This window comes from Tenrec ecaudatus, chromosome X (genome assembly GCF_050624435.1).
Source record: "Tenrec ecaudatus isolate mTenEca1 chromosome X, mTenEca1.hap1, whole genome shotgun sequence".
Taxonomy (NCBI): Eukaryota; Metazoa; Chordata; class Mammalia; order Afrosoricida; family Tenrecidae; genus Tenrec; species Tenrec ecaudatus.
In genome coordinates, this window is record NC_134548.1 from 86,047,660 (window position 1) to 86,069,423 (window position 21,764).

Below are 21,764 nucleotides of genomic sequence, written 5' to 3' on the forward strand. Positions count from 1 at the left end.
AGCACTGACTCAATGCCAATGAGTTTGGCTTGGTTTTGGAAACTTTCTTATGCATATGTAAAATTTGCTCTTTTTATTTAACTTTTTATTGATTTGTAATTCATACATTATATAAATCAATGGTTCAAACACATCAGAAGACTTGTGCCATCCCTTCCCCTCCTGGTCTCACTACCTTGATTATTGGTCCTCAGGGGTTTATCTGTCCTGGATTCTCTGTGCTTCCAGCTCTTAACTGTACCTATGTACATGCTCATTTGTAAGGAAGAAATGGGGTCATGATAGTGTCAGGGGCGGTGGGAGCATTAAAGAACTAGAGGAAAGTGGTATGTTTCATTTGTACTGCACTGCACCCTGACTGGCTCGTCTTTTCCTTGTGACCCTTCTATAAAGGGATATGAAATTGTCTTGACAACTCTGTGAGTGAGAGTAGAGCAGTGCACCAAAGATTTTTCAATGGCTCGATTTTAAAAGTAGATTTCCAGCTCTTTCTTCTACAGTTTTTCTTGGTATATTCAAACCTCCAACCTTTAGGTAAGCAGCATACTACCTTAACCCTTTGCAATTTTCCATGGCCTAAGTTATTCTCCAAGATCACTAGTCCTGAGTGTAAATAAGAATAGAAAATAAATAATATAAAATATTATAGATAGCATATACCTTTATGGTGCTGTATACTTTACAGCAGATCTGGGCTTGTTGTTATGTGTCTTCAAGTCAGTTCTAACTCATAGAGAACCTGTGTACAATAAAACGAAACACCACCTCGTCCTGCACTATCCAAGCAATTGTTCTTATCTTCTATTTGAAATGCCCTCATTCAACTTTTTGAACTAAGTTGTTCTCTTTCTCTAATATCCCCAGCTTAAATATATGTATTGTTGCAAGGGATACTATTTTATGCTGTAACTATTTACTAGTACTAATTGTGTGTTGGTTCATTTTATTCATTCTATTTTCAGAAAAAGGCTTCAGTCCTTGAAAAGAGAGTTTTAGTGAATTACCATTCAGAGAAACCTTGATTAAGGAGGTATGACTAACCTGGATCTTTAAGGTAAATGTATGATTTCTTTTAATGTAGCACAGTAGTTCTCAAACGTCCTAATGATGTGATCCTTTAATACAGTTTCTTATGTTGTGGTGACCCCAACCATAACATCATTTTCATTGCTACTTCATAACTATAATTTTGCTACTGTTATGAATTGGACGATCCCTGTGAAACCGTTGTTCGACCCCTAAAGGGGTTGCAACCCACAGGTTGGGAACATTGTAGAAGGAGCGTGTTTATGTCAATACAATTTCAATTTTGATGAGGACAGGGACCATGTCTGTTTGGACACCATTTTATTACAGTAAAAGAAAAATGACTAACACATTGGATTTATGTAAAAATGTTAAATTGTTTCATCAAAATTCATTTTAATTAGAAAGAACCCTGTGTTCTAGTACCTAGATAAGGATAATTTAGTACAGGGTTAATGGTGATGCATGAAAAGGGATAACCAAGCCCTGTCTAAACTTTAGGAGCCATAGAGGTGTAATGGATTATGTATAGGGTTGCTAAATCAGCAGATACTCTGTGGAAAACAGATGAGACTTTTACTTCTGTAAAGAGTTCTAGTCTCAGAAACCCACAGGTGCATTCTACTCAGTCTTATAGGGTGTACATGAGTTAGAATTGACTCAATGGCTGTGAATTTTTGGTGTGAACTCTAAAGAATGACTGGCACAGTTATAGGATAATGGAAAAAGCTAAGTTAAACACTGAAAAAAAATTCCTATTGGTGGTCACCTCTCCTTTGTATTCAACTATCCTTCATCTGCTCGATGACTTCCGGTACTACCAGGAAGACAGGCCTGGTACAGGCTTTGGGGGAGGTCTCCTCAGCACTTTCTTCTCTCATCAAGGAGGCAGCAAGGTGAAGCAACATAGTGAAGTCAGAGGGCTGATTTCTAGCTACATGTCAGATTCCAATTAGCCTTTGGACCTTTCGTCACCAGGGAAGTTACCAGTTTATGCAATGTCTCCCCAAATGAGATTATGGATGTGAAAATGGAAAGATTCTTTTTTATTTCCTTTGGATTAAATTCCCTTTCCCTGGGGTCACCAGAAAATTTATCATAGTTCTTGCGACTTCAACCTGGGAAATTAGATGTGCTCTGAAGTTATCTCTGTGGACTCAACAGTAGGCAAAGAGGTACACTAATGGTGAGACGACTGGCTCTCAAGTTTTTGTTATCTGTAACCAGCAGATGTTTCCAGCTCTGTTTAGCAGATCTTGCCACAAAAAAAGATGGGAAACTTTTATGGTCCCACAGCTGGGAAAAAAGAGGATGTGGTCTTCCGTTGAGATGGATTACCATCTACTTAGAAGATGTTTTCAGAGTTAGTATTTAAGGAAGAACAGCAAACTTACAATGAACTGAATGAAACTCTTAGTTATAAAATATTTTTCAAGTGTTAGAGTTCCTAGAGAATATAGTCAAAACGTGGATACAAAAGAAAAATGGGAACATTCTGGAGAGGCCAGTGACCAAATTATGGATGTTGGTTGTGAGTTTTACAGGTAAGCCTGTTTTCAAATCCGTAGTTTTCAGCCAGGCAATAAGACCTATTCTATGCCCATGCTTGGCCTAGGCTGTGCTTCTTAGTAGATAATATACTTGTCAAGGGGCAAAGCTAACATTTTAGATACAATGACAAGTAATGCACTTGTAGGAGGTAATAGACCATAAAGTACGCTCTAAAATTAGGTCAATTGGGTTCAAATCCCATTTTAATCACAAACTAGCAGTTTAATTGTGGAAAAACTCCACTTTCAATGGTCTAATGGGCATAATGGCAGTGCCTCCTTTCCCTCTAAGGTGTTCATGAGAATTAAATGATACGTAAAGTATCTGGCTTGCTATGAATGCTTGGTAAATATCTCTTTTGTTATACACTAAGCCTATGTGACTTAAATTGCTAAATACTTCAGTAATCTCCAGAAAGTTCAGATAAACAACGATTAGAAAAGCCAAGGGTAGCTGTCTAGGGTGGGTGTAATTTAAGCTGCCTTTGAAATTTATTAATATTTTACCTTTTACATGACCCTTCAAAATTCACAAAACAAATCATATTTGCTAAAATATTTGTGTGCCAGACATGTGTATTGCGTCTATTAGCTCACCTCACTGAATATGCACAGCAGTGTTATAAATTGTGTAGCGGGGTAACTGTGGTTCAGATAATTTAGGAAATGCAACTCATAAGTGGAGGAATTAGATTCGAATTTAGGTCTGTCTGACTCCAAAGTCTATGCTCACAATAGCACACCAACTCAAAAAGAAAAATAGAAAAAATATCCAGAGAACTATGAATTTAAAAGGTTGGGAGTGTGTGAAAAATAATTTAAAATAAGTAGTTATGGATAAAAAATATTAAACCGCTCCAATTTCTTGGGGAAAAATAAAATCAGGAGTACAGTTCCACTTCAAAAATGAAAGTCAGTTAATCAATCAAGTGCTCCCAAGTTGGATATTTAAAACTAATAAGAAATCTCAAGAAAACATATTTTTGATGGAACTTACTGTTATTAAATTCCAGGCATCCAAGAAGAAGAAAATAGGAATTATAAGATAAAATTTGATTTGCTGCAATATAATTTTATGCCTTTTAGTGGTTTTAAATTTTTGAAAATTTGTTCAAATAAATGCATATATCATGAAACACTGGATATTCCAAAATGACAATTGTTTAAAGTTTGAATTAGATCAATTTGAATGTTTTAGAACTGTGCATATTTTTCTGTAACTGGAAGCTTATATTACATGCTTTTCTCAATAATATATTGTGACATAAAGCAATATTAAAAGTTCAAAAGTGAGTATGCCATTTAAACAACTAAATTTAAAATAATTTCTGATTAAAAAATAGAACCATGACTTTTTTTCCTAAGAACCTTAACACAATGTAATATTTTTGTCATGGTTTTGTTGTCTCTTACTGTTACTTTTCTTCTATATGATCACTATCAGGAGAACTAACAGAATGCAGATAATTAGGTAAGATTATACAATTGGACAGAAAATTACTCAACTACTTCCTTGTGTCTCAAGTGAAAAGGAAACTATAATAGATCAAATAATGACAACATTTGGAAAGAGGTAATACACTAGTCTCTGGTGAAAGGCAACCTTGTTATGAACAATGTGTCAGAGCCGTGGTTTTCAGTGTGGCTATTGGGTCGAATGAGGAGTTTTAGAAGTGTACCTCCTTGGACCTCTTCACAGACCTACTGCACCTGAAACTTTTGTGTGCAACAAGCCCACTAGATGACTATGAGATACACTTGGAGAAACACTGCCTTAAAGTGGAAATAATAATTTCTGTCTAGGTTAATTAGTGAAGATGTAAAAGAATAGAAGTTACTTTGAGCAAGGCCTTAAAAAATAATTAAGAATGATCTTGTTCCATACTTAGTTCTCCAGCTAAAAGGAATATGATGGAAACCAAGCCGATTTATGTTTTGAAAAGAAACACGAACTTTGGAAAGTTATGTAGAATGCCTTCTTAGAGGATAATTTCATCAAAGGCCTTGAAAATTCACTTTTAAGGATTCACCCAAAGGAAATAGTTGCTCAAGAGTACACAGATGAGCGTACGTGAGAATGTGTACAAAAGCATCATTTCTAATAGTAAAAAATAGAAATCTACCTAAACGTTCTACCGGTTGTCTGACAGTTTGTCATATGGCGGTGGCTTGCGTGCTGCTGTGCTACTGGAAGCGATGTCACCGGTATTTCAAATGCCACCTGGGTCACCCACAGTGAACATGTTTCAGCAGAGCTTCTCGACTAAGAACAGACAATACAGAAGGAATCGACTGCTTACTTTGGAAGACGTAGCCACTGGAAACCTTATGCATAACTTCAAACACAGTCTGATACTGAAGACCTAATGAATGGAAGCAGAACATTATCAGATATAGTATCGCAAGATGGTCCCCTGCAGTGGGGGAATTAAAATCATGTAACAATTGGTTGGCTGCCCTAATGACAATTTTAAGTGTAAAAAAGATATAGCAAAAGGCAATTTATCATTTCCATACTGTTAATACTTCAATAAGAATAAAAGAGGTACACAAAATTTATGTTTTTAAATACTTATGAAAATACTAAAAAACATTAAAACTGTTATTTAAGGTATTTCCATATTGCTTCTTGATTGACACTGTCATTTATCATATTCTTTGCTTTTATCCGAGTATCATTGGTTTTGTGATTTATCCTTAACCATCTTTTCACTGTAAGATTAATATCCCATTACTTTAGAGGTAGGTTGATTAGACAATACTCACTGTATTTGATAAATTTGAAACAATTAGGTGATAGCTCTTCTCTGAACATATTATATCTTTCTTTGAAAAATCCCTTTCCACTCCTCCTAAAATGTACAATAATTGCTCTGACTATATTTTTAACTCTGAACAGTTTCAGGAATTACATAATTCATTCATAATCTTCCCTAGGAATTTGGGACATAACACAAAGCTGAAATGAATGATAGTGTGTCACTCTCTGGTGGTTTGTCATTTTTCTCTTTATATTTGTTTACTGAAATAACAAATGCAAGGGAATAAAAACTTAACGTTTTGACAAAAGTATAATGTTTAATGAAATGAACAAACATTATAAGCAAAATTCCATCTACTTTTTATATCTGTGGATAAAATGCATATTCTGTGGGTGTATACAATATCCTATTATACAGATGAACATTGCAAATGAGTAGGAAATAGAAATTTGTCATCTTCACATTGAGTGGCTGATAGCCACCCACCTAAGAGAGACTGCCGCTCTACCCTGACTGCCAGTGCTATTTTAACAATTGCTGTGCCCAATTAAAAAAAGAAATTAAGCAACCAGTGCGAACTCACTGAATTCTCCCTTTGGCCCCTCAGGTTGGAGTGCACTTGATGTGTGACTGAGGAGCTGATTTCTTGGAGTGGAGTCCACCATGTGAAATGGGTGGAATAAAGCCTGTGAGAATGGAGGCTTACGGATCTCTGTTGGCTGATGAGGCACGATTTAAGGTGAGAGGAAACGGCTTTAAAAATCTGGAAATGATCATACCTTGGAATGTGAGAAGATCGATTTCCTCATGCCCTCATGAAAGAACCATGGAAGAGATGGGTGCTATAGCAAAATGTGGTGAAGAAATTGGAGAGTGCCTGGCTATCAGAAACAATAGTGACTGTGGTCTGAAAGGATTGTTTTTAAACAAGCGGCAATCTAAGTGAGATGTCTACTAAGTCCTCATGGAATGGTATCAGAGCTTAATTGTGAAATTCTGGTTTTCAGAAGGCTGTGGATGACAGTGGGAGCCCAAGATGCACTCACAGGATCTACACATGGAAAATATATCTGATGTTTCCCCTCTGACCATAAGTGAGGGATGGGAGTATTATTAGACAGAGAGCATTGAATAGATGATTACAGTAGATTAAAATGATAAATATGTCTTGAATGGTTAAAACCTGGTCATTTGATCTCCTCTTGGATACACTTTCAGCTTGATCTGGTTTTAATATTTTCTGGGTTTTTGTTGTTCCAGATTGGGGCTTCTCTCTCCTGTATTTTGCTATTGTTGGTAACTTTATTGATTCTCTGTTGTGTATTTTTCTGTTTATCAGCATATGAAACCCAGTTTGGGTGAAATCTTAGAGACAATAAGTAGAATAGGCTTCTTTGGAGATACAGCAGGGGAGGGAGTGAGTAATGCGGAATGATATCAAGGAGTACAAGAAGGAAGAAAATGTTTGGAACATGATTGTGGTGGTGATTATACAACACTTTTTGATATGATCGAACTATTCAATTGTATGGTGTCTGGATTATATGCTAACAAAATAATTTGGGAAAAAATCAATATCCTATGTATTAGTAAGCAGAAATGGACTGGTACCGGCCATATTGAAGCAGAAAATCTTATGATCTACTATTCCAGAAAGAGCACAATAAAGAGGATAAGCATTGCATCCCCTGTCAGAAAGGACATTGCAAAATCAATCTTGAAGTACAGTGCTGTCTGTGAGAGGATTGCACTTATATGCCTTCAAGGAAATCCAATCAATAGAACTAGTAATCAAATTTGTACGACAACCGTGAAAGCTAGTGAAGAAGAAATTTAAGAATTCTCCCAATGGCTTCAGTGGTAGAATTTATGAAACATACAATCAAGATGCTTTGATAACTATTGGCGATTGGAATGCAAAACCTGGAAACAAAGAGGAAGGAGCAGTGGTTGGAGAAAATGGACTTGGTGATAGAAAAGAAGCTAGAGATCACATGACAGACATTTGCAAGACCAATGACTTGATCACAGAAAATTCTCTTTCAACAAAACAAAGAATGACTATGCACCTACAATTCTCCAGATGGAATATATAGAAATCATATTGAATGCATTTGTGGAAATTGATGATGGAGAAGTTTAATACCAGCAGCTAAAACTAGGTCAGGGGCTGACACTGAACAGACCATCAATTGCTTATATGTAAGTTCAGTTTGAAGCTGAAGAAAAATTAAAACAAGGCCCTGAGAGGCAACATATGACCTTGAGTCTATCTTACCTGAATTTTAAGAACATCTCAGGAAGAGATTTTGTGCATTGCACAGTAATGACAGAAGACCTGTTGAGCTGTGGGAAGTATCAAGAACATCATTCAGTCTGAGCTGAGAATGGGAGTCGATTCAAATGTGTAAGCAGTACATGTAGCCTCATCTCACTCCTCGCCTCCCTCTCGCTACCTGCCCTCCCTCCAAATGACTAGCTGCCCAGAATACCTTCCACCATGGCTACCTCAGGAAGTTCCCACTTGAGTAAAGGTATCAAGCAGAGTACTTGGCAGTGCCACGGGGCTAAGAAGTCCAAGCCATGTATATCTGGATCGATGGCACTGAAGAATGACTATGCTACCCCCCCCCCCACTGGACTGTCAGCCCAAGTATGTAGAAGAGTTGCCCAAGTGTAATTTTGACAGGTCCAGTACTTTCCGGTCTGAAGGCTCCAACGGAGACATATATCTCTCCCCTGCTACCATGTGCCAGGACTCTTTCCACAAGGACCCCAATAAGCTGGTCTTCTGTGAGGTCTTTAAGTACAACTAAAAGCCTTTAAGGCACACCTGTAAACAGATAATGAACATGGTGACCAACCAACTTGGAGATGGATGGGCACCTCTTTGGTTGACCTCCCAATGGTTTCCTGGACCCCAAGGTCCATATCATTGCTTTGTGCTGGCAGACAAAGTTTACGGCAGGGATATTGTGGAGGCTCACTACCAGGCTTGCTTGTATGCTGATATCAAGATTGGCAGCATGAGTGCTTAGGCTATGCCTGCCCAGAGAATGACCCCTTCATCCTGCATCTTTTGTGTGAAGACTTTGGTGTGATAGCAACTTTTGATTCTAAACCCATCCCTGAGCACTAGTATGGTGAAAGCTGTTATACCAACTTAAGCACAAAGGCCATGTAAGAAGAAAATGGTCTGAAGTACATTGAGGATTCCATTAAGAAACTAATCAAATAGCACCAGTACCACATTTGTGACTACAACCCCAAAGGAGACCTGGAAAACACCCGGTTCCCACAAAACCTCCATCAATGACTTTTCTACCGGTTTGACCAACCTAAGTGTCAGCATACACATTACCCAGTTACATTGAAGAGCACCACCCCGCTGCCAACTGTGACCTGATCTTGATGACAAAGCCCTCATCCACACATGACTTCTCGCCGAGGCTGGTGAGGCGTCCTTCCAGTATAAAAACGAAGCACACTGGACCTCCCGCACTTATGCCCAATTTCCCTCCTTCTCTCACTAATTCCTACTAGCTGTAACTCAAGGTCTTTTAAAAAATTCCCTGATGCCAGTTAATAGCACGTGGCTTTTGGGGGCCCAGGGTAAAGGGATAATGGTCTTACTCTCTTCACACCTACCTACCTACTCTCTCTCTCTCTCTCTCTCTCTCTCTCTCTCTCTCTCTCTCTCTCTCAAGCTTTCTTGAAGATTAGGAAATAGTGTGCTAGTGGGACTTGGGCCGGGGAACCTTAACGACTGTTTCCATTTAATCAGGTATATTTGTCCAGTAGGCATAGCTATTCTGAGAGAGAGAGAGAGAGAGAGAGAGAGAGAGAGAGAGAGAGAGAGAGAGAGAGAGAGAGAGAGAGAGAGAGACTATGTGTTTGTAAAAGGGGGAGAGAAAGGCTTTTTATTTGAGGTGGCTGGAATCAGGGGTAGGTCCTGTCACATTCTGTGGTTAATTCAGGATTTCTTTTTATCTTGTTTTTTTCCCCCGGATGGTGGTAGTGCGGAATTTCACTTCTTGAAAGAATATAACCAATTTTACATTAAAAATGGGAGAGGGTAGGAGAGGGAGGGGAGGGACCAGGAAAGGAAATACCTTTGGTCATAAAGTCCTGCTTAGGGCAAACTACGTTGGCCTAAAGATTAAATTCAGAATAAAGTGGATATACCCCTCCTGAAGAGAAAAAGGAAAACGTGAGCATAATTTATGGGGAAAGCAAAGGGTCACCAAAATAAGAGGAAAGAAAGAAAAGTGTATTCCTGAATCTATTCTGAAATTTGCTCTTCATTAGAAAGTAGCTAAGGCAAATAGAAGAAGTTAAATAACCGAATGGAAAATTTCAAAATACAGATAAAAAAACAAAGTTAAATATAATGATATATGCAAATATTTAGGCTTAGAAAACCACAAAAGGAAGGAAATGCTCAGCATTATCTTAAACTGAAAGAACTAAAAAAAATTTCAAACCTCGAGTTGTAATCTTGAAACATTCTATTGACAAAATATTGAATAATGCAGGAAATATCCAAAAAAGATGGAAAGAATATTCTACCATGTCAAGAAGGCGTATACGAGCAAGAACCAATGGTGCTGAAGGAACAAGTCAAGTTGTATTGAAAGCATTAGCTAAAAACGGGGTTCCAGTAATTGTTGCTATACCAATTGAAATTTTTCAGCAAGATGATGAAGCTCTGTTAACACTCACTCATTTATGCCAGGAAATTGGGTCCACAGCTACTTGACCCACCATCTGCAACAGATCCATATTTGTGCCCATTCTAAAGAAAACTCAAACTACAGAACAGTATCATCTTTAAGTAAAATTTTGCTGAGGATCATTGTAGAAGGTCACTGGCAGAGAACTGCCAGAAGTTCAAGCTCTTTTCAGAAAATGATGTGGGACAAGGGTTAGGATTGACCTTGACTGAAAGCAGAGAATATTGGAAAGATGTTTGTTTGTATGTTATTGAGTATGCCAAGGCATTTGGCTGAGTGAATCCTAACAAACTACGAAGAATGAGAATTTCAGAACCCTTCATCTTGCTTATGTGGAACTTTTACATGTATCATGGGGCAATTGTGTAAACAGAACAAGGGGATATTGCGTGGTTCAAAATCAGGAAAGGTATGCATCAGGGTTGGATCCTTTCACTACACTTATTCAATCTCTGTGCTGAGCAAATCATCAGAGAAGATAGGTTATATGAAGAAGAATGTGGCAGCAGAATTGGAGGAAGGCTTATTAATAACCTGTGTTATACAGATGACACAGCCTTGAAGTACTTGCTGAAGATCAGAGATTCTAACCTTCAACTTTACAAGTCAATATCTAGAAGGCCAAAATCCTCACAACTGGACCAATTGGTACCATCAGGAAAAATGGAGAAAAGATTGAAGTCAAGGATTTTACCATGGACAGTGCAGTCAGTAGGTCAAAGTTATATTAATTAAATCTGTTGCAAAAGACTTTTTTAGATTATTGAAAGGCAAGAATGTTACTTTGAGGACTAATGGACACCGTGCCATTTTCAATGGCCTCATATGCATGTGACAGTGGGGCATTCAATGAGGAAGACCAAAGAAGAATCGATGCATTTGAACTGTGGTGCTGGTGAAGAATATCGAAAGTACCATGGACTGCCAAAAGAGAAAACAAATCTGACTTGGAAAAATGTATCACCAGAGTGCTCCTTAGAGGAAAGAATGGCAAGACTTTTTCTTAAATATTTTAAACATATTTTCGGAAAAGACCAATCCCTGGAGAAGGACATCCTACTTGGTAAGGCGATGGGGCAGACCAAATAAGAAGGCCATCAACAAGACAAATTGACACAGTTGTCACAACAATAATCTCAGGCATAGTTACAATTGTGGGGATGCCACAGGACATGGCAATATTTAGTTCTGTTGTGCATAGGGCTGCTATGATTGTAATGGTTTGTCAGAATCAACTCCAGGACACCTAACAACAACACAACATCCACTAGTTAAATAAATTATAGTGCTATTTTGGTAAAATGTTATCCATTAAAATGATTGGTTAGATGTACAATTATTGGTATGGAATGACCTTCATAATAATTATAGTTGAATGAATAAAACCATGATTATAAACTAGAATATGTATGAGTAATATTTGGTCAACATTTTTACATATGTATTACTTTATATATCTATTTGCAGTGGGGAAAATGCTGGAATATTTTGCATCAAAATATTACCAGTAGAAATAATAGATATTTTTGTTGTTAAATATAGTAGCCTTGGTTCCCACTCATAACAATCCTATGTACAACAGAAAAAAGCAGTGTTCATACACCATCCTCATAATCATTCTATGTTTGAGCCCTTTTTTGCAGCCACTATGTCAATCTATTTCATTGATGTTCTTCCTCATTTTTGTTGACCCTATACTTTACCAAGCATGATGTCATTTCTCCAGGGACTGGTCACTCCTCTTGAGATGTGCAAAGTACACGAGTGGAAGTCCCACCATCATTGCTTTAAAGTAGCACTTCTTCCACATAGATAAATAGATGATTGATAGGTAAGTGGTGGAGATGTTAGCTGTGCTTGAGTAGAGCCTTGACTCATGACAACCGGATGCACAGTGGAGTAAAGTAATGCCTCATCATATGTCAGACCTGCTATCTTTTTCACATTGAAGCTTTGTATTTCATAGCATTTTCATTGGCTAATTTGTGGAAGTAGATCACCAGGCCTTTCTTTTTACTCTGATTCCAGAAGGTTCAGAATATGTTCAACATTATAACAGCACATAAGCCTCCACTGACAGACAGGTATTGGTTGGTGCAAAGTGTTTGCCTTGGAATTCAACTAGTATCTCCAGGATGGGAAGTTATAATCCAACCAGTAACCACTACAACCCCTCAGGGAGATAGATAAATAACTTATTTTTGCTTGTCTCTCTTGTATCACATGAAATTCTTTCATGTATAATGAGGACATAATGAAATTTTAAAAAATCATTTGATTGATGGCTCTTACAGCTCTTATAATAATCCGTACATCAATTGTATCCAGCACACTTTAAATAAAGTTCTTAAGTGTGTTTTTATACACTTATTCACTCACTGCCATTAAGTCAATGCCAACTCATAGTGACCCTATTGGACAGAGTTTAGAAATACCCTGGAGAGTTTCTGAGACTTTAACTCTTTACAGGAGTTACAGGCTGGTGGTTTCAAAGTGCAGAACTTGTGGTTAGCAGCCCAATATATAACTCACCACCAAGGCTCCTAATCTTACTTTTAGGCCTAGAAATATTAATTTGCTTTATAAATACTTTATGCACACCCCCCCCCATATTAGGAGAGTACCATTAACTTTTGTTGCAACAACTCATTGTCATTAGTTGTCTAAAATCTAGCACTGTTCTATTTCTGGAAATTTGTATTAAACCCAATCAATCCACTGCCGTCAAGTAAATTATGACTCATAACAACCCTCGGTATGGAGTAGAAGTGCTTCTTGCACTTTCGGAGACAGTAAATTTTTATGAGCTCAGACTGCTTCATCTTTTCCCTTTGGAACAGCAGACAGTGTTGAAGCACTGACCTTGCAATTAGACCCACTTTAAAAAACATTCAAGATTACCCTTTTGGAATCTCTTCAGTCACCATAACCTTCTGAACTGACCTCTCTACCTTTATTGTAACTGGCCCAGGAGAGCCATCATAGAAATTACTATTTTGATTGGACCTTACTCCTTGAATCATATTGATAAACCCAATATTTGTCACCAATTACAATTTGTTCTATAAAATTTTCTTAATTAGCATTGATTTTCCTTAAAAGAATGATGGCAATATCAGTTTTCTAATCTAACTGATCTTCCCATAATACTTTTGACATTCAGTGAGCCAAAAACTTGCTGAGGCAAAAATATTTACTTGAAATTGAAAATCTCAAACCATGTTAGATCTCAACTTCAGAAACTGCCGAATCAATGGTAATTCTATGTTCTTCTACAATAAGTTCTGGACTTTAGCCACATTTTCTTCCTTTTGTTAGATTGATAGAATTCTTTCTCTTGGTTCACTTCTGAGATCTTCCTGAACGATTCATTTTTATATCATGGCCCTTCTCAATACTCGTCCTCAGGAAAGGAACACAGAAGATATGGGTGATCTAACAAAATGGGGTGAAGAAATTAGGTGGCGTTCAGCTATAAGATAAAATAGTTTCTGGTTTCTGGGTTCTTTAAGATATGCCTCCAAAAAACCAGTCATCTAATTGAGATGTCAACTAAGTCACATGGAAAAAGCACACCATCAGTCATCGAAGAATTGTAAGTTATATAATCTGAAGTCGAAAGAGGGAATAGTATCAGAGCCTAAATCGTGAAAACCCAGTTTGCAGAAGGCTATGGATTACTGTTGAACCCCAAGATACATTTTGGGGAATTACCTAGGAAATAAGCCTCTAGAGATCTTTATTATGGATAGAGGGACAAGAGGAAACTGATTACTAAACGCATGAGAGATGGCTATTCAAGAACAAAAGGATAAACCTGACTTTAACAGTTAAAACCTTGTCAGTTGATCCCGCCCTATGATGCACGCTGGATGTAAACTGGTTTTCAACACTTTCTCTAATTTTGTTTTCTTTTTGCTTGTTCGCATTAGGGTTTATCTCAGATGTGTTATAAAATTGGGGGCTACCCTCTTGAATTTGTGCTATATGTTTTCTGGTTTTTGGTATATGAAAACCAGGATTGATGAGCATATAGGGACAGCAAGTAGTATAAGGGTTTCTGTTGGGGAGCGGGGGTGGGGTGGGGCTCGGTGGTGGTGATGGCAGGTGTATAAAAGGGAACCCATGTCAAGAAGTCCAGAAAGGAAAAGAATGTTTGGAAACTGTGGCATAAATAGTACAATACTGCTTTGATGTAATTGAACTATAGAATGATGTAATATATGTATTAACTCTCTATAATAAAGAAACAAACAAAATACATGATCTACCTAAAAACTGTAATTTTATGCAAGACAGTGTTCCAATAAATTTTTTCAAAGCTCCAATGGTTTAGGAAGATGTCCACTTGAATTGTGTTTCAAATTTAATATTAGCCCTAATCTCTAAATAATTCCCAACTCCTTCCATGGTGCAAAAAAGACCTTTTTTAAAAAAATAAGGCATCCTAAGGAGGAGATTTTTAAAAAATCCACTGCCTTCAAATTGAGTCTCACTTGTAGTGACTTTATAGTACGGGTTAGAATTGCCCCTGTGGATTTCTGAGGCTGGAAATCTTTACAGGAGTAAAAATACTCATCTTTATTTCTGGGAGCTATTGGTGGTTTTGAACTGTGTATACCTCTGATAGCAGCCCAACTCATAACTTATTATGCCACCAAGATTGTTAAGGATAGTAAGACGAATATATTACTGAGATAGCTTGTCTGCGGTCATTCACTGATCACAGAGACATGTGTAAACATATTTTGTTTGCTATGAATTTATACATGTATGAACTGGAACCCTGTTAGTAGTGTTTTTGAATTACCTTTGCATATGAGGAAATAGAAAGGTCGAAAAAGTAAAAGAGTTCAACAGAATAAGGCAAACTCACTAAAATGCCAATGAAAGGATTTGACTTCAGATGTTACAGAGGGTGTGGCTAGCGTTTCTCCCTTTTAATATGTCTTCTTCTTTTATGAGGTTTTAAAACAAATTGCATGTTTAATGTTATAAGGAATCATTGGAGGATGCAGATGATTAACTTACTTGGCTGCTAATCGAAAGAGGAACCTCAGACGAAAGACCCGGTGGTCTACTTGTGAAAGTCAGCCGTCGCAGACCACGTACAGTTCTACTCTGAAGCAGACGGACTCCTCGTGAATTGGAGTCCATGGCAACTCGTGCAACGTTCAAAGATATTTGAACATCGGTATACTTCTGACACGTGGGGGTCCAGTCAAACATCAGAGTTAAATTGTCATTTCCCATACACTCGTTCCTTTCCTCTCGGTGGACGTCTTCTCATCCATGTGTATGCATTCCGCATTCATTGACTCAACAAACGCTTAACCAAGACATATTTTAGACAATTTGCTATGGGAAGAGAGCGAAATACTGTAAGCAGCTGACTTTTTGATCTGTAGGAGACTACTATTTGCTTAGGAGAACAAAATAGACCCCCAGAAGACTGAAAAGAACGACAGGATTCTGCATTTGTTAGTGACTTCTCTCCAAAGAAAACCATCAGAACTACGGGTAGTCTGAGGTCGGAAGTTTGACTTGTGGTTCACGGTGATTAGGGAAGGCTTCCTGAGCAAGTGAGCCGTGTCTTTCTCGGAATCTCAGTCCCTTCATCTCTGGAAAATAGTAATAACAGAGTTGTCACATAGGGTTCTTGTTCGGAATTAATTGAACGCTTAACTAAGAAAGCACTTAACATAGCCCTAATGCAAAATAGGCACTGAAGAAGTGTTGATTATTCTTATAATAAAACGAAAGATGATCAGGAAAATCTTCATTTACATCAACTATTCCTTTAATTCTCTTTCAAGAATAGTTCAGGTTCATGTTTATATGGATTTTAATTTTGATTTAGTAAAGGCAACATCTGATCATTTCCTTCAGTTGGTGTTGTAAATAGAAAGATAAAACACACACACACAAATATAGTTTGGATTTATTTAGTTTGCTAAATACCAACTAAGTGATTCAGCAAAACTTCAAAGTCAGTGGGGAAAAAAAGGAAAAAGAAAACATTCAAATTACCTGTTTGAATGAATGAACTGGCAGTTTGACTTTTAGTTCAATAAATACAATCTATCTGAAATCCCATTACAGTCATTGCTCAAATAGGTTATTTGGTACAGTATGAGTTGTGAGTGGGTTGGCTGCATTTTTTCACTTTATAATTGGTTATTTTTTACTCTTTCTTTCTTCCTCAAATCATATATCATGAAATATTGAAGAAATATACATTTACTTTTGCAGAAGGTATAGGGTTTTTTAATTTTCCTTTTAATTCCTCACAATGTAAATAAACGAATTGCACTTTCAAGTAATCTAATGTACAAAGGAAATTCTAATTTAATTTATATTTTAAAAATCAGATTATAATAATGAAACATTTAAATTGTTAAGCTGTTGCATTCAAGAGTAAAATAAATTGTATTGTAGTAGCTTTGGGCAAAAATCAATAATGGCTTGAACCAAAAGAAAATCAAGAATGCCATATTATGAATTAATGTTTAATTTGAGTAAGGGAAGTTTTGAGAGATGATAGGATTGTTGCTTTCACGTAATGTAGAGCTTTCATGTGTAAGAGGGGGAAGACTGATTTCATTTTATTTTGGCAGACAGAACAAGGTTGAAATGACAGGGACACATATTTCAGCTCATAAGGAAGAAGATTTACCGAACAATTAATATTGGCAAAACTGTAGCCATTCACATTAATCCACATTCTTCCGGACTTGCCCTGAGAGCTAGAAAGAGAACTAGAACAACTTTTGTTGAGATCTGAAGCCACTACAATGTCAGAACTTTAAAGTAACAGAAGCTATGGACAGTGCCATGGCACTATTGTTATCGTTGGTAGCTGCTGTCAAGTTTCTTTCAACTGATAGCAGCACCCTAGGACAGAGTAGAGGCAGTCAGAATGCTTTTTAGGCTGTAATCTTTATGGAAGTAGGTCACCACATCTTTTTTCCAGCAGAGCTGCTGTTGGCCACAGACTTCAGACTTTTATATTAGCAGTTCAGTGCTTAATCATTGTACCACCAGAGTTCCTCCCAAGGCACCAAAGTGGGTCTAATTATGAAAGAGGCGAAAGTTATTTGGGCTGCAATAACTTTTTGAAGTCTTCTTGCTCCAAGGTCTGGTGACCTGCCAACCCTTACCCAAGTTCCTATCATATGCTTCACTTCTAAGATTACATCGATTCATCTCAACAATCACCTAATCCCTGATAAGGATGCAGTTGAAAACGAATCTATTTTTTTTCTCTACTTATTGGGTTGCTAACTGCAAGGTTGGCCGTTCAAATCCACAAGCCTGAGGGAGAAAGGTGAGGTTTTCTACTCCAGTAAAGATGAACAGCTTGGGAAACCTAAAGGGTCAGTTCTACCTTGTTCTATAGAGTCACTATCAGTCAGTATGGATTCAATGATAGTGAGGGTTTTTTTGGTGGGGGGGTGATGATAGGGTACGCAACTAGATTTTGAAAATCCAGAGAGGTATATCTGTAAAATTAAACAGAGGAACAATTAAGAGTGTTGGAAAGTATGTCCGGGAGGCAATTTTGCAATGAGATCTTCCCTGTTGGTTAGCTTTGCAAGTTCAACTACTCTTTCTCACTTTTAAAGGGAAAGATTCTGGCAGATTAATTCTAAAAGAGTTATCTTTTAGATTCCTAAAAACTCATCTCTTTGTTATTTCAGTTTACTTAGAAACCATACACCAAACTCCTTGCAATTGAGTTAATTCTAATAAAGAGTGACCTCATAGCATGGAGTAGAACAACCCTGTACATTTCTTAGACTGGAATTCATTTTGGGCGTAGAAAGCCACATCTCTCTCCTAGAGTGGTTGGTGGTTTTGAACGGTTAGCAACCCAACACTGAACCATGACAACACAAGGATTCCTTTTGAAAAATCAATTTAATTTGTGATTTACACTTGATTACTTATTTGGTAGAAAACAAAATGTATTTGTGTGCTCAGACATTGGACAGACATGCCTTGACTCTATTTTTCACTCCATTTTCTGCAGAAGTCGTCACTCCAATGCTTTCCCTAAGGAAGGAACATAAATCATCAGAATGGGAAGTAACGGCACAAGCAGTTCAAGAGCAAAGTGCACGGATCTTCAGATGCCATTTCAGTACTCACTCTATGCAACCACCTATATCCTCATATTCATCCCTGGTCTCCTGGCCAACAGTGTAGCCTTGTGGGTCCTGTGCCGCTTCATCAACAAGAAAAACAAAGCCATCATCTTCATGATCAATCTCTCCGTGGCTGACCTTGCTCATGTGCTCTCTTTACCCCTCCGGATTTACTATTACATCAGCCACCACTGGCCTTTCCAGAGAGTCCTTTGCCTGCTGTGCTTCTACCTGAAGTATCTCAACATGTATGCCAGCATCTGTTTCCTGACGTGCATCAGCCTTCAGAGATGTTTCTTTCTCCTCAAGCCCTTCAAAGCCAGAAACTGGAAGCGTAGATATGACGTGGGCATCAGCGCTGCCATCTGGGTCATTGTGGGGACCGCCTGTTTGCCACTTCCCATCCTGAGAAATGAAGACTTAGCCAACAACACTGAGTCCTGCTTTGCTGATTTAGGGCTTCAACCCATTAGCATGGCTTTCTCCATTGGCTTGGTAACTGTAGCTGAAATGGGAGGGTTTGTGTTGCCTGTTGTAATTATCACCTATTGCACATGGAAAACAAGAAAATCTTTACAGGAATTTCAAGTTCCGTCACAGAATACTAAAGAGAGAAAAAGGGCTCTGTGGATGGTCCTGATGTGTGCAGTCGTGTTCATTGTGTGTTTCACCCCTTATCATATCAATTTCCCCTTCTTTATGATGGTGAAACAGAATGTATTTTCCAATTGTTCATTTATCAAGAGTACTCTATATTTCCACATAATTTCTCTCTGCCTTGCAAATCTTAACTGTTGTCTTGATCCAATTGTATATTATTTTATGACTTCAGAATTTCGTGATCAATTTTCAGAACATGGTGGCTTGGTTCTTCAGTCATGTGTGAGATGTAAGGACAGTAATTTGGCAATTCATCAGAGGAAGGAAGACCTTCAAACTATCTCTCTTGAATGTTTGGATGATTCCAAGACAATGTAATCAATTATATAGTTATAATAAACCATATAGTCTGTAAGTCTAACTATATCATACATTGAAAGTTTTTTTTAAAACAACATCGATATGTGCCTTAAACATTGATCCCTTCCTTCCAACCTAAAAATTATCTTTTTGGAAGAAATATTCATGCCTGTACTTTCTCCCCAAATGGAAACATAAAGTTCTATGGAGTATGTGAGCAAATGTCTTCCTTTGCAGAAGGTGACTGGCAATAGAATCAATTGTCAACCAGTTCCTCAGTAATCAATCTAACCTTTTCATATTCTCCTGAGCACAGCAAAATGTAAGTTGGTAACAATTGAATATAGGTGTATTGTCAAAACATTTCAAAGCATGTAGGGGAAAATACGATTCTGGCTTTATTTAGAACATCTACACTAATTGTGCAAAGTATATTCAAGAGTAATTCCTTTACAGATACTAATGTGAGTCAAGGGAACTAATACCCTTGTAAATTAGAATATTTATATGACTTTCATTTTACACCCATGGGAATACAGACAATTTATATTAACGCAAAAATCTCCAATGTATCATGATGTTTATACACTACACACACATGTGCGCACATGTGCACACACATAAACACGGATCTTAAAGACAGAACGTAATATTTGAACCCAATTCACAACCTTGAGAGTTACAGGATTTCAGTGAAGATTCATTGCTTGGATTTTATCTGAGTGCAGGTTATGGGATAATGGTTTTCATATATTGGTATTGATTCAGAAAATACTGTGTTGTAATTGTTTATTAAAATCTACTATGTTAAAAAAATCTACTATGTTATGGTCTCCCTAGTTTGATTGCTGTTTATACAACCTCAATCACAATTTCATTTGATACATACACATCAAACAAATAATAATGACTCACACCCATACAAATAGTTTTTTGGTTGCCAAGCTATATTCACACCTCATTTTATACAAGTAAATTTATATTTAAGGAGAATATCTGGAATTTAATGTTATTTTATCTTCAAAATGAAAAAGTGATATTTTAAAGCTCCCTATAGTTAAACCCTTTTTCAATACAATTCACTCTTATTGGAAAGCTTGAATCAAAAATTTTCATATGTACTGATGACTTTTATGAAGGATTTTTCCCATAAATTGAATTTATTTGATCATTTTAAGTACTTTTTAAAAAATCGTTTTATTGGGGGCTCATACAACTCTTATCATAATCCATACATAGATCCATTGTGTCAAGCACATTTGTACATTTGTTGCCATCATCATTCTCAAAACATTTGCTTTCTGCTTGAGCTCTTGGTATCAGCTCCTCATTTTTACCCTCTCTCCCCCTCCCCCTCCCTCATGAACCCTTGATAATTTTTTTATTAAACCATTTTATTGGGGCTCATACAACTCTTATCACAATCCATACATACATCAATTGAGTTACCTTCAAGCATGTAAGACTCCAGATGCTATATCTTTTGATAGCCGGGCACCATCAGCTTTCTTCACCACATTTGCTTATGCACCTGTTTTGTCTTCAGCTTTGTCAGGAAGGTGAACATCATGGAATGCCACTGTAATTGAACACAGTATTCTTGCATTGAGGGTGTACTTGAGTGGAGACTTAATGTCCATCTGCTGCCTTAATTCTAAACCTGTAAATATATGCATAGATCTATTTCCCCATCCTCATATAAAAATATATTTATATATGTACATGCCTTTATTTAGACCTCTATAAATGCCCTTTGCCTCCTAGTTCCTTCCTCTATTTCGTTTTACTTTCCTTTTGTCCCACTATCATGCTCAGCCTTCATTTGGTTTTCAGTAATTCCTCTCGGTTACATTACCCTTGATCAAGCCCTACCAGGCCTCCTACATCCTCTTCGCCACTGATTTTGGATAAGTTGCTCCCTTGGCCCTGAGTTTGTTAATACTACTTCCTCTCCTCCTCTCCCATGTCCCCCCTGGAATCGTAGGTCCCATTGTTTTCTCCTCCAGATTGTTCATCCAGCCTATATCTTATTTAGACAGACCTACAGAGATTATAACATGCACAAATTCAAGACAGAGCAAAAAAAAAAGCAACAAAACAAAATGATGACAACAACAAAACTAATGACAAAAAAACCCAATAACAACAAAAAGAAAAGTCTGTAATTAGTTCAAGGACAGTTTGTTGGCCTTTAGGAGTATTTTCTGGTCGAGTCTTATTGGGTGCCACGCCCTGGCCCAAAGTCTATTTGTGGTGTACCCTGAGGACTTCGTTGCTCTGTTCCCCTTGCTGTTCTGTTGTACACCCTTAGTGCTTTGCTTTGGTGTGGTGGGATCAGATCGGGCGCAATTCTCACATTGTGTCTCTAATGTCTCCCTGTAGGGCTATGGGTCAGTGGCACATCAAACCTTGAGGATGATATCCCCACTCAGAGCAGCCAATCCAGAGAAGACCATATGGCTGGCCCAACTATGAGACATAACATCCCTCACTGACCCATTTTTAATATTTTATACAGAAAACATACATAAATTGCATATTTCTCATATATAATTTAATTACATGATTACGTTTTTAAGTTGTGAA

The 21,764-nt window shown here is 37.4% G+C and overlaps 1 protein-coding gene and 1 pseudogene across 1 annotated transcript; both read left to right on the forward strand.

Moving 5' to 3' along the window:
* Window positions 1-961: 961 nt before the first annotated feature.
* LOC142434035 (putative P2Y purinoceptor 10) lies at window positions 962-19,909 on the forward strand. Its single transcript, XM_075538710.1, has 3 exons — window positions 962-1,054; window positions 5,946-6,077; window positions 18,104-19,909. The coding sequence occupies exon 3, from the start codon at window positions 18,153-18,155 to the stop codon at window positions 19,194-19,196; it is 1,044 nt and encodes a 347-aa protein (XP_075394825.1). The 5' UTR covers window positions 962-1,054; window positions 5,946-6,077; window positions 18,104-18,152; the 3' UTR covers window positions 19,197-19,909.
* On the forward strand, window positions 7,839-8,871 carry LOC142433483 (glutamine synthetase pseudogene; annotated as a pseudogene).
* Window positions 19,910-21,764: the final 1,855 nt, after the last annotated feature.